We start from the raw sequence: 14295 nt of genomic DNA, 5'->3' as shown, positions 1-14295 counted from the left end.
ATCTGCTCATACTTCTCGTTTATGTCTATTTGAGTTCAGAGGGAAGTGAAATGACAGCTGTGTATCAGGATGAAAGTATTTGAGGAGCTTCTCTACCCTTCTGCTCTACATCTGCTTCTCAAAGCTCCGACAGACACACACACACACACACACACACACACACACACACACACACACACACACACACACACACGTCCTCTATTAGTCCCTCATGCCGTTGTTGAAACAAATCACATCTGCCACATACAAAGTCAGTGTGAGCCTTTTTTTTTAATGAAATTGCAACTTTTCATATTGAGACTTTATTTCTTGTAATTGCAACTATTTCTTGTAATTTTTACTTTATTTCTCAAAATTGCGACTATTTCTCACAGTTATGACAATTTCTGGTAATTGTGGCTTTATTTCTTGTAATTGTGGCTATTTCTTGTAGTTGTGACTTTCACTCATATTTGTGGCTATTTCTTGTAGTTGCGACTATTTCTCGTAATTGTGTGACTTTATTTAGTGTAATTGTGTCTTTTAATCATAATTGTGACTTTCTTGTAGTTGTGACTATTTCTCGTAATTGTGACTATTTCGTGTAATTGTGACTTTTACTCAATTTTTGCTATATCTTGTAGTTGTGAGTATTTCTCGTAATTGTGTGACTTTATTTAGTGTAATTGTGACTTTTACTCTTAATTGTGACTATTTCTCAAAATTGAGACTTTATTGTTCGTAATTTTGACTATTTCTCATAACTGTGACTATTTCTCGAAATTGCGACTATTTCTCACAATTATGACAATTTCTGGTAATTGTGGCTATTTCTGGTAATTGTGACTTTCACTCATAATTGTGGCTATTTCTTGTAGTTGCGACTATTTCTCGTAATTGTGTGACTTTAGTGTAATTGTGTCTTTTACCCATAATTGTGTCTTTCTTGTAGAAGTGACTATTTCTCGTAATTGTGACTATTTCGTGTAATTGTGACTTTTACTAAAAAATGTTGCTATATCTTGTAGTTGCGAGTATTTCTCGTAATTGTGTGCCTTTATTTTGTGTAATTGTGACTTTCTTATGATTGATTGTGACTATTTCGCGATGACACCTTTGTCTCGTATTCGCGACTTTCTAATAACTGTGACTATTTCTCATAATTGAGAATTTATTTCTAGTTATTGCTACTATTTCTTGTAATTGTGACTTTATTTCTCATATTAGAACTTTATTTCTCATGATGGCAACTATTTCTCGTATGGTAATTGTAACTGTAACTTTATTTCTCATAATTGTGACGATTTCTCGTAATTGTGACTTTATCTCTCATATTAGGACTTTATTGCTCAAAATTGATACTTTTTCTTGGAATTGCAACTTTATTCCTCGTAATTGTGACTTTAATTCCCATAATCGCGAATTTAATTCTCAAATTACAAATGTATTTCTCTTATTGCAACTTAATTGTGACTTGCTCACAGTTGCAACAATTTTTCCTAACTGCACATGCTTATCTTACAAATGTTGTTTCTCCTACTCTGTGTAGTCATCAGACTCTGTGGTGAGGAAGCTCTCGGAGGATCTCGCGCAGAAGAACGACCTGCTCCAGAAGCTGCAGAAGGAGAAGGAGCACCTGGTGGAGTTGAGCCAGGTGAGTGTCGTAAAATCACATGGGATTGCATTCTCCGTTAATGATCAGAATGAACAGTAGCAGTGTGTCCCACTGGTGATGCTTACACAGATGCTGGACAGTTTTCACTGGTGGTTTTCAGGGATGCACTGGTGTAAAGGTCAGGCAATCAGCACAGGCTTTTCATTTGCATGGGACAGACGCATCTGGAAGACAAGTTGGGGGTCGTTAACGGGTTAGCGTTCACTTCCCTCTGGCGCAACAAGCCGTTTCCTACTTTAATCTGGAAAGTAACTTAGAGAGTTCAGGTCACTGCTGTGATTATTTCTTAAATAATGAAAAATATTTCCTGCAAAATGGTTTATAATGAGTTGCAGCTGTGAACTGCTCTGAAATTACTGATCAAAACACAGTGCATGGCTCGTTATGGCACTATTCGTAATAGAAACGGATTTACATGTCATAAAATTGATGAATTATTCATGTATTTTTTATGATAATTCAGAACAAATGTTGCTAAGTACTTCAGAAGTAATATGTCTTCATGCATCCGTGTCGTGATGCTGTTTTATGTTTTTTTTTTTTTTTTTTTGAAGATTTATTCATTTAGATATGCATTAAAATGCAATTCATAAACATCCTGGCTTGAATGCACATCTCTGTGATGATTTTTTTTTTTTAATTTATGAATTCAATTTTTTTTATGGGGCATAAGGACATAAATATCAAGGAAATTTTTTTCTTAAAAATAAATAAATAAATGTATTATTATTTCATTATTCCCAATGAAATAATAATACAGTAGTGGTCAAAACTGATGTCCGGCCTAATTAACATCTTCAGAGTCACGTTTTGGTTTTGGTTCAGGTTCACGTTCATGTATTCATGTTTTATTTTGTACTTTTCATAGTCATGGTTCCTGTTTGTCATGTGATCCTGTCATGTGCTTCCCTAGTCTTATGTGTCATGTGTTATGTGTCTAGTTTTCTCATTGGTTCATTGTTTGATTGTTCACAACAACTCTTCTTGTGTATAAATAGCCCTCATGTTAGCATTGTTCTTTTGTTTAGCTTTTTTCCCTGTAACCACTGTTGGTGAGTGTTATGTTTTATGTTCATGTTTAAGTCAAGTTGTCAAGTCAAGCCAATGCTTTCTCATGATTATTGGAATAAAGCTGCACATGAGTTCTCATTTACCCTTTATTCAAATATTATTAAAGTCACCCTGTAGTCAATCATTTTATAACTCATCTTTGATCACCACAATTACACATTTCTTTATACCTTAAAACAGCTTGACTGTAACTCGACACCCTTGCCTCATTTAGTATACGCGGTTCTATGAATATGCAAATGAGCCCCGCCTCCACTCACTCAGCTCAGAGATCCACTGGTTGACGATCACACGTTGATCTGATTGGTTACAAGGTAGTTTGTGACGTCAGAAACACCAGCGATTTCAAAGCGTGTTTTTGAGACTGTCTTTGGTTCACTGCAGTTTTAAGGAGAAAATACTCAGCAATAGTGTCGACTTATGCTTTAAAGGAATAGTTCACTTTATAATGAAAATTCTGTCATCATATACTCACCCTCATGTTGTTTCAAACCTGTATGAATTTCTTTCTTCTGCTGAACACAAGGGAAGATATTTAGAAGAATGTCAGTAACCAGACAGTTTCTGGGTCCCATTGACTTCCATAGCATATTTTTTTCCTACTATGGAAGTCAATGGGACCCAGAAACTGTCTGGTTTCCGAACATCCTCCCTTCATTGGCCGCTGCTGTACAGTATTTGTGTTCATGTTGATGCAGAGCAACGTTTAGTTCACCTTGGAAAGTCAAGAAGTGTCTTTTTCTCTTCTCTCGATCTCTTTTGTGCTCTATAAAACTCTATGAGCGGTGTTGAGTAACGTAAGCCAGATGTCTAACAGTAGCAGCTCATCTGTGTGATTTACGACCGGTGGTTTTACCTTCTCAACCCGGTTGCCAGAGTTGTCAGATTGTTATTTGAGCTCTTCATTCAAGGAGTCAAAACCCAAAGTGTTGGGTTGGCGCGGTGTAGTTTGCACTTTTGTTTGCTTTGCTTTGCTTTAGACAGGAATGAATGTGCCTTTCAGGGTCTGATTTGATTAAGACATCATGCTTCCTCTGACATCTTGTGTGATCGGGCGAATGAAAGCATCCTGGTCAGATTTATGCCACATCTGCTCGACAGACTCATAAGATTCTCTGTTTTATCTTTGCAGCAGGCCATCGAGGACTTGCAGTGCGAGGAAGAGAAGGTGAACCTCTTGACCAAAGAGAAAGCCAAGCTAAAGCTTCAGGCGGAAGATGTGAGTCTGTGTCTGCGGTCCAGAACAGTGTTGGGGGAAGTTACTTTGAAAAGTAATGCATTACAATATTGCGTTACTCCCTTTAAGTCACACAATTAGTTACTTTTTAAGGGAGTAACGCAATATTGTAATGCATTACATTTCTAAAAAAGTAACTAAGTCACACAATTAGTTACTTTTTGTTACTTTTTTAGAAATGTAATGCATTACAATATTGCGTTACTCCCTTAAAAAGTAACCAATTGTGTGACAGTTACTTTTTAAGAAAAGTAATGCATTACAATATTGCGTTACGCCCTTAAAAAGTAACTAATTGCGTGACTTAGTTACTTTTTTAGAAAAGTAATGCATTACAATATTGCGTTACTCACTCAAAAAGTAACTAATTGCGTGACTTAGTTGCTTTTTTAGAAAAGTAATGCATTACAATATTGCGTTAGTCCCTCAAAAAGTAACTAATTGCGTGACTTAGCTACTTTTTTAGAAAAGTAATGCATTACAATATTGCGTTACTCCTTTAAAAAGTAACTAATTGCGTGACTTAGTTACTTTTTTAGAAAAGCAATGCATTACAATATTGTGTTACTCACTCAAAAAGTAACTAATTGCGTGACTTAGTTACTTTTTTAGAAAAGTAATGCATTATTTACAATATTGCGTTACTCACTCAAAAAGTAACTAATTGCGTGACTCAGTTACTTTTTTAGAAAAGTAATGCATTACAATATTGCGTTACTCACTCAAAGTAACTAATTGCGTGACTCAGTTACTTTTTTAGAAAAGTAATGCATTACAATATTGCGTTACTCCCTTTAAGTCACACAATTAGTTACTTTTTAAGGGAGTAACGCAATATTGTAATGCATTACATTTCTAAAAAAGTAACTAAGTCACACAATTAGTTACTTTTTGTTACTTTTTTAGAAATGTAATGCATTACAATATTGCGTTACTCCCTTAAAAAGTAACTAATTGTGTGACAGTTACTTTTTAAGAAAAGTAATGCATTACAATATTGCGTTACACCCTCAAAAAGTAACTAATTGCGTGACTTAGCTACTTTTTTAGAAAAGTAATGCATTACAATATTGCGTTACTCCTTTAAAAAGTAACTAATTGCGTGACTTAGTTGCTTTTTTAGAAAAGTAATGCATTACAATATTGCGTTACTCACTCAAAAAGTAACTAATTGCGTGACTTAGTTGCTTTTTTAGAAAAGTAATGCATTACAATATTGCGTTAGTCCCTCAAAAAGTAACTAATTGCGTGACTTAGCTACTTTTTTAGAAAAGTAATGCATTACAATATTGCGTTACTCCTTTAAAAAGTAACTAATTGCGTGACTTAGTTACTTTTTTAGAAAAGCAATGCATTACAATATTGCGTTACTCACTCAAAAAGTAACTAATTGCGTGACGTAGTTACTTTTTTAGAAAAGTAATGCATTACAATATTGCGTTACTCACTCAAAAAGTAACTAATTGCGTGACTCAGTTACTTTTTTAGAAAAGTAATGCATTACAATATTGCGTTACTCCCTTAAAAAGTAACTAATTGCGTGACTTAGTTACTTTTTAAGAAAAGTAATGCATTACAATATTGCGTTACGCCCTCAAAAAGTAACTAATTGCGTGACTTAAGACACATAAAGTGATGTCTTGACGGACAATATACACATGGCTGGGGGTGGAAATATGCTAATACGGGACAGTCCGTCAGCGGTTGTGGGCGGAGCATGAGCATTATGACATCATAGTGCTCAGAAAACCAAACGGCTTGATTATTGAGAGTGTTTCGACTTTTGGAAGATTAAAAAAAAAAAGGAGTGAATGGATTTCTTCATTGTATGGTGGTTGTGTCCACACACTGCAAACACCATATAAAAGTGAATTTTGCATCCTTTAAGCGATTCTTTTTTATGGCTTTCTATGAGAGGGAAATGCTTAACGTGTAATTAAACGTATTGCGTTTTTTTTTTCTGTACATGGTATACTTTATTAGTATGATGTTTACTGAGTTTGGTCTTTTAATAACTCTGTCTTATTACATTAAGCCACGTAGTCTACACACATTAAGTGTTTTAGAATGTCCTGTGTGTGATACTAGAATAGTGCTTCTAAAACTGATGTCGGGGGCCCGGTTTCAACCGTCCCTTCTCTATGATTTGGTCCTGTAGCTGGAGGATCTTCTGGAGCAGGAGCGTAAACACAGGACAGATCTGGAGAAGAGCAGGAGGAGGCTGGAGGGAGACGGCAGGAACGGCATGGAAAACCTGACCGAGATCGGCAAGATGAGGGCCAGTCTGGAGGAGATGATCAGGAGGTGCGTTACAAACACTGGAGAACTTCACTTCATATCTATTTCACTGATGAATCAATTATAGGGATGCACCAATTCTTTGAATAACAAACATGGCTGATACCGATAACCGATAATTCTTTATACTTAAATACCGATATATTGGCCGATAAATCTAAATCCAAATTTATATATCATTTTTGAGATTCTGATTACAAAAACAAAAGTCTCATCATGTCCCAATCACACAATTATAATGATGTTCTCATGATAATGTTATGTAGCCGATATGACAATATGTTGCTCTGAACTCTATTTTCCTTTTTGAAGTGATTCAATCATATTTCAAGCAGTTCAAACCCATCATGTTGAACAGTGGCATCTGAAGCGTCTCAGCTGAAGGAGATAATACACTATTTATCAGCTTTAATATATCGGCCAAATGTTCTTATCGGGCCGATAACGATAACAATAAAAATATATGGATACAAATATAAATAACATATATCAGCCGATATTGATATAGTGGTTGATATATCATGCATTCCTAATTAATTATCTTTTGAAATAGTTTGAAGAATTTCAGGAATCCCTGAACTTGTCAGTGGAGAATAAATGTCCATATATTAATGCATTGAAGCAAATGATCTTGCCCTGAGATATTCGATGTCTCCGAGCGGAGTGTAAAAAATGAAGACGATCTATCAGTGAGACAGATGTTTGGATGGCTCTTGTCTATAACATGATCTGCGCTCGCAGTGCTTTGATGAGATAAAGCCTCCGGGCTCCTGGAGCTGTTCAGGCTTGTTAGCTTGCAGAACGGTGTCTATTCTGAAGAAACCAAAACCAGCTGTTTCATGGAGGCCCAATGAGAAATTGTTATAAATATCCCTTCTTTCCTTCCTTCCTTCCTTCAGATTTTAATATTTAAAGTAATTAAGGGTTAAAAGCAGAGACCGTATGAAGGGGGAGGGAGGGGGGGGGGGATCATGACTTCTCGATATAGTGGTTGTAGGAATAGAAGACAATCAGCTTTCTGATGGAGGCATGACCCGTTTGGTTATGGTTGATTTGATGAAATATGATATTGAAAATCAATCTTGGCCAACACTTAAAGGGGTACTTCACCTCTGGAAAGATGAATGTGTATTTCAAATGGGTCATTTATGTAGAAGAAATGTGAAATTATTTTTGAATTTGGAGCTTTCTAGACTGAGAAAATCCAGAAAATGTATTTTGGCTCATGTGGATGAAAGACAACACCTCCCAGAATGCACTTGCTTCGCTGCCCTATGAGGCCACTCCCAAGCCACGCCTACCGGTAAGAAAGCGCAGTTTAAAACAACAAGACTAGGCTACTAGTGAGACCGAGTGAGACTCCGTGACGAGTTTGCCCAGGATTTTGAGATCGCCCAAAATGTCCGGGATTCGGCTTTTGCGTTCTACAGTCGCCATTCCTCATGTTTACTGTGGCGAGCCGGACGAGGCTGAGGGCGCGGGAGAACGGCGCGAGGCCGGTGGCGTCATTACTGAGACGCGCCGGTCTCGTATCTCTCACGGAGGGGCGGGAATTTTCTTAGCAATGTTAAAACGCACATCAACCGATCACTTTTTTTAGCGTTCATGTAAACACTAAAGTCAGATTCACCAATCGGAATGAATTCAGTTAGATTGAAACAAAAGGTGTGCATGTAAACAATGAATGGCGACTGCAGAAAGCAAAAGCCGAATCCCGGACATTTTGGACGATCTCGGCGGCCGGACATGTCCGGGAAAAAAAACCCTACTAACTTACTCAGCTTTCTCCACAGAACAAGAGCCTGCTAGCTTAGCTTCCAAAGAAAGACGGCTGATACTGTGTGTACATTCTGTGAGTGAGATCCTCTATGGGCGGGTTGAACACATGCGGAACAACGCCATCTACTGGCTGTAGTCTTTAGCCTCGGGCCAAAAAATCCTCCGATGACGCAAAATGATGATTTTTGCGTCATCGGAGGATTTTTTCCAGACAAAAAATACATAAATCTCTCCTCTCAGGGGGATATGAGGGTGGAAAGCACGGTAATTCGAAAATACTACAGGTTTTCTACTAATACAAAGCTTAATGCTAAATCCTGAAGTATCCCTTTAAAACTTGAGATTTGAGTCTTTCTTAGATACTGGAAACCTGTTTACACCTATAAAAAAAGGTATTTGTGATTATTTCTCACAGTTGCCATTTCATATCTCACTTTGTCACTTTATTTCTTGTATTATTTCTTTCTGTCCCAGTCTCTATTTTTCATAACTGTGATGTAATATCTGACTTCATCACTTCATATTTCACAATGTGACTTTATATCTCACAATTACTGCTTTACTTGCCACAGTTTAGCTTTCTATCTGACTGTATGACTTTATTTCTTATTTTAAAGTATCTCAATAGCCTGGTTTCCATTACAGATTTGTGCAAAACTTATGCAATATTTTCTAAATGTCAATAAAATCTGCAAAACGACATGTTTCCATTAGCCGATGTTGTGCAACTAAAACAAAATTTTTCACAAATTTAAGTCAATTTTAAGTCATTCCAAAAATCATGGCAATGGCTGTTGGTCGGTTTATGTAAATATCAGCCAGTGCACTAGACATTATTATTAATGGAAGGAGACGCAGGTGTTTTATTCAAGCTTTAATGGCAAGGAAAGACCCTTATACTGGGAGCGGCTCGGATGAGGAGTTTCTGGTGTTTCTCCCTCATTTCTGCTTCAAGCTCTTGAAAAATTGTGGCATTTCTTTGTTGTTTAGAATCCTGTATTCCCATAATTCTGTTGTCTTTAAGTAGTTTAATAAAGAACTCTGTCTCGTCTTCTGTCCAAACACACCGCGTCATCTTTAAAGAATGATCGACTTTTACGTATAGGTGACCTGTAAATAAAAAGGAAAAAAAAAGTTTCATTGCAGTTTTGCCAAATATTTTTTGAATTGCCTGGAAAAGCACCTCATGCGAGCGTAAAAGCTTTTTGCGATAAATGTTTTTTTTTGCTACATTTACATGTTTCCACCGGCCGTATTTTCAATTTTCAGTTTCAATTTGTGCAGTTTGAAGGGTAATTGAAACACGGCTACAGTTTCCATGTTTTCTAGGTGTAAATGTACAGAGCCCCTGAGCCAAGGAGACGTGATGGAGAACATGGGAGATGGGAGAAAAATACTTTATTTCAAAGCTTTTGATTTTTCCAGTAAAACCTTTCTGTAGTAAACATTTGTGTTTGTTCGCAAAACTGCATAAAACTATAACTATTCCGATGCCTTGGCAAGCAAACGCAGTGTTTCTCGGAGGAACACAATCCTCCTACTAGAGAACGCAAACGTTTGGTGAGGGATTGCAAGACTTTTACTGCAGAATGCAAAAGTTTTGCAAGGATTTCTCTGGGAATGCAAAAGTTTCTTGGGATGCAAAAGTTTTGTTGGAGAATTCAAAGTTTCTTTGTGGAACGCAGACATTTCTTCGGATGCAAACATTTTGTAAGTGAATGCAGAGTGTGCATGCAATACTTTTACTGGAGAATGTACATTTTTTTAAAAAAAGAACATAAAAGCATTGAAATATGATTTTGTCCTCCCATCTTATATTTTTCCCGTTCCCTTAGCAACAGGCTTATGTTGACGGGAGCTGTTCTTGCGTGCGCAATATAAATATCAGTGCCGGGTGTTGCCAAGGTGTCCGTCGAATGAACCCGCTTGCCTTAAATGGGCTTTTGTTAAAAAACAACATACAGTACAGGACAATTCACAGTCTACATCCATCAATAATCCCTCAGATGTCGTGCTGGGGTTGACTGGCACTTTTAATAACCTGAGACACGTCTGACGTTTATCGGATACGGCTAGCAAACGACGCATGCTGAATTAGCGCTGTCACTCCCGTCCTCACGTTCCCTCTCCCGTCTGTGTTCTGTCAGGAAAGATGTGGAGATAAGCAGCGTCAGCAGCCGTCTGGAGGAGGAGGAGGATCTGAACGCAGGCCTGCAGACGAAGAATAAGGAGATCCAGGTGAGCGAGAGCATTCCTGTCTCTCAGCGCACACACACACACACACACACAGTCCGGCTGATAACATCTCTCTGGAGAGGGAAGAAGGGTCTGGTCTGGGTAACCTGCGCTCGGCTGGCCTCAGAGAACGACAGCAGAATGATATACTGGAACAGAAAGAGAGAGCTAGACCATGTAAAGCTGTTGAAAAAGCAGTGTTAGTTTAACCTCTGTCACTCGCGCTTCATGTCAGGAAGGTGTTCCTCAGGGAACGCACAAGACTTGCAAATAAACGCAAGGTTTCTCAGGAATGCACAAGTCTTGTAAGCGAATGCAAGATTTTCTAAGTGATAACATCTCTCTGGAGGGGGACGGCTCTGGCTGAAACCTCACACTCCTCTTTTTACTCTCTTCACGTGTCGGTCAAAAATGACCAAATATCTTTACATTTTTGTTTCAATTAAATTAATGTACTATATTTTAGTTTGATAATGTTTTTTATGTAATATTTTGTATTTTTAGGGGATTTTGTGGTACTAAATTATATTTACGCTGTATTTATAATCCATTTATTCACTTTTTGAGCATAGACCTGAAAATTACATTTCCAGCTTAAACTGTGGTAAATCTTGAACGCTTCAGAGCGACAGACTGAAGTTTGATCTCTTTTCAAAGACGACACGTGGCAGATTATTGCTGAAGTGAGAATGTTTTTAAAAAGTTACAGAATTTTACGTTTATTGTTATGAAAAATGTGCATAAATACTATTTAAAATTTTTTATATGAAATATATATTTTCATTAAAGGGATACTCCACCGTTTTTTCATATTAAACTATGTTATTCCCTTAACTAAGACGAGTTGACACATACCTCGTTCATCTCAGTGCGTGCACTTAATCGCTCTGGCGCGCGGTGACACTTTAGCACTTAGCTTAGCCCAGTATATTCAATGGTATCTAACAGCACTGAATTTAGAAGTGACCAAACACATAAGCGTTTTCACTATTTTAAAAACAGTTACACGAGTAGTTATACGACCAAGTATGGTGACACAAAATAAAACGTGGCGCTTTTCTAAGAGGGTTAAAAAGGATAACTATAATGTATGGCGGAATAGCACTTTTGGGAGCACTTCGACTCGGCGCAGTAAAAAATCACGTTTGTTCTATTGACAGAAGTGAGAGGAAGATGATCAGGCGTGACTTTTTACTGCGCCGCGCGCTAGAGCGATTAAGTGCACGCACTGAGACGAGAGAGGTATGCATCAACTCGTCTTTGTTAAGGGAATAACATAGTTTAATATGAAAAAACGGTGGAGTATCCCTTTAACATGTTTTACTCTAGAACTGTGAGAAAATCAAAGCCATAAATCTAAACAAGTTGTGTTCAAAATGTGAGCTTGATATCTCAGTAAATGTTCTTTCAGTGAGATGTTGTTCGGCTGCAGTACCAAACGCTTCCACTAGAGGAAACTCGTCTCATTCATTTCCAATGCGCTCGTTTCTGACCGCGAGGAGCTCAAGTGGGACTATTGTTTTCAGGACCATTAAACCTTTATGAATCATATCCATGATTTTCTTTGTGTTCACACAGCAAGTGCCAACACCTTTACCAAGTTTTTTACCATTCCGATGAAGAACAAACAAAAAACAAATGTAAAATTTTTCCGAAGAGCCCCAGAAAACAGGGTCTGGTTGTGACCTCACACAGGGTCTGGGTAACCTGCGCTCGGCTGGCCTCAGAGAACGACAGCAGAATGATATACTGGAACAGAAAGCGAGAGCTAGATCATGTAAAGCTGTTGAAAAGCAGTGTTAGTTTAACCTCTGTCACTCACGCTTCATGTCAGGAAGGTGTTCCTCAGGGAACGCACAAGACTTGCAAATAAACGCAAGGTTTCTCAGGAATGCACAAGTCTTGTAAGCGAATGCAAGATTTTCTTTGAGCGAACGCAAATGTTGAACGTAAAGTTTCTCTGGGAATGAAAATCCAAGTTTGCTAAAATGTTGTGAGTAAAAGCAAAGTTTGTTGAAGCTGTTGAAAAGCAGAGTTATTTTAACCTCTTCATGTCCGGTCGCTGTGACTTTACAATAAGGTTCATTAGTTAGCATTAATTAACTACCGTAGTTGAACTAAGAATGAACGGTTACACTTAATTTAAGCTGTCTTTGTTACAGTGTAATTATATATTTAAGTACAGTTATATTAATGAACTACATGTACTTACTATAGGATTAGGGTTTGGTTGAGGGTTAGTTGCATGTAATTATGCATAATTTACTGTTATTACTATGGTAAGTACATGTAACATGTAACAAGGACACTGTAAAATAAAGTATAACTGAATGAACTGCACTTCTACAGCACTTATTAATCTTAGTTAATATTAAGTTCAACATTTACTAATACTTTATTAAAATCTTGTGAACATTAGTTAATGCACTGTGAACTAACATGAACAAAATGAACAGCTGGATTATTATTAACTAACATTAACGAAGATTAATAAATACTGTAACTAATGTATTGCTCATGTTAGTTAAATAACATTAATTAATGTTAACTAATGAACCTTATTGTAACGTGTGACCCAAAGATCTTTATTACACACTCCGTGAAAGTAAAGTGTTTCTGCATTTCGGCTTGGAAACGGAGAACAATGCAGATTTATCTTTTTCAACAGATTAATTCCTCATATAATCGAATGCATTTCTTCATAGTCACTGCATGTGAAAGTCAGATTCTCGCGGTGTTGGTTGCGGCTGAAGGGCTTGACGGACGGGAGACTCGTAATCTCGGAGAACACAGACGCTCTTTGTCTCTGCGGTGATGAAGCTGAAAGATGATCTGTGTGTTGGTGAGGGTGGACATGTTTTCACTTTCACCGTATCACACAAGGCATGCTTTATAACTCGCTCTGAACATTAATAACCACAGCGGTGGAGATGAAGGTCTTCTGCGGGTGCTCCAGGTGAAGGCTTGTGGAAGGATCCTCCTAATGGGGGAAGATATTAAGTGATAATGAGTAAGTGATATTAATTGAGATTCCCCTTTTCAGTTAAAGGTGCAATCTGTAAGTTTTCGCCGCCAGAGTTCGCATTTACAAAACAATAACGAAGACGAAGCTTGATGATGCTGTGAACGATGGTTTTCTCCATCCAGAGATGTGTGGAATTCACCAATCATAAATATGATTATGATATGCGACTGACAAGGGACGAGCCATTATTTAAAACTGGAATTTCTCTGGAATTACAGATCCTGGGAGGATGTGAGTACATATATCAGTGGTGTTTGAATAATTTATTACAAAAATTCTTACATACTGTACCTTTAATATTTCAAACAATGCGAAAATACATGTTCACATTTCACTAATGTCGGTTAATGGTCACATGACATGCCGCTGAACAAATTAAATATTTAATCTTTTTTGTAAGTACATTTATTTTGATTTGTTTTATTTTATATTTTTACGATTTTACATTTTTATGATTTATAACCATGTTTGGGAAACTCTGTATGAGTGTGAGTGCGTGAGAGTGCGTGAGAGTGCGTGAGAGTGCGTGAGAGTGCGTGAGAGTGCGTGAGAGTGTGTGTGTGTGTGAGTGAGTGTGAGAGTGCGTGTGTGTGAGTGAGTGTGTGTGTGAATGAGTGAGTGAGTGAGTCAGTGAGTTTGTGAGTGTGCAATGTGCGTGAGTGTGTGTGAGTGCGCGTGTGTGTGTGTGTGTGTGTGTGTGTGTGTTTGTGTGTGTGTGTGTGTGTGTGCGCATGTGTGTGAGTGAGTGTGAGAGTGCGTGTGTGTGTGTGTGTATATGTGTGTGTGAGAGAGTGCGTGTGTGTGTGTGAGAGTGCGTGTGTGTGATTGTGTGTGTGTGAGTGAGTGTGAGAGTGCGTGTGTGTGTGAGAGTGCGTGTGTGTGTGTGTGTGTGTGTGTGTGTGTGTGTGTGTGAGAGAGTGCGTGTGTGTGTGTGAGAGTGCGTGTGAGTGTGAGTGCGCGTGTGTGTGAGAGTGAGAGTGTGAGAGTGCGTGAGTG

At 37.8% G+C, this 14295-nt stretch overlaps 1 protein-coding gene across 1 annotated transcript in view; it reads left to right on the top strand.

Moving 5' to 3' along the window:
• Positions 1 to 14295, top strand: part of LOC307147305 (myosin-4) — an 84876-nt gene that overhangs the window by 24481 nt on the left and 46100 nt on the right. Inside the window, exons 4-7 of the mRNA XM_079851974.1 lie at positions 1529 to 1633; positions 3858 to 3944; positions 6121 to 6266; positions 10187 to 10277. Of these exons, the coding sequence (XP_079708100.1) occupies positions 1529 to 1633; positions 3858 to 3944; positions 6121 to 6266; positions 10187 to 10277 (429 nt within the window). The remainder of the gene's footprint in view (positions 1 to 1528; positions 1634 to 3857; positions 3945 to 6120; positions 6267 to 10186; positions 10278 to 14295) is intronic.

This window comes from Squalius cephalus (genome assembly GCF_949319135.1).
Source record: "Squalius cephalus genome assembly, chromosome: 19".
NCBI classification, from domain to species: domain Eukaryota; kingdom Metazoa; phylum Chordata; class Actinopteri; order Cypriniformes; family Leuciscidae; genus Squalius; species Squalius cephalus.
This window is presented reverse-complemented; position numbering and strand designations above follow the sequence as displayed.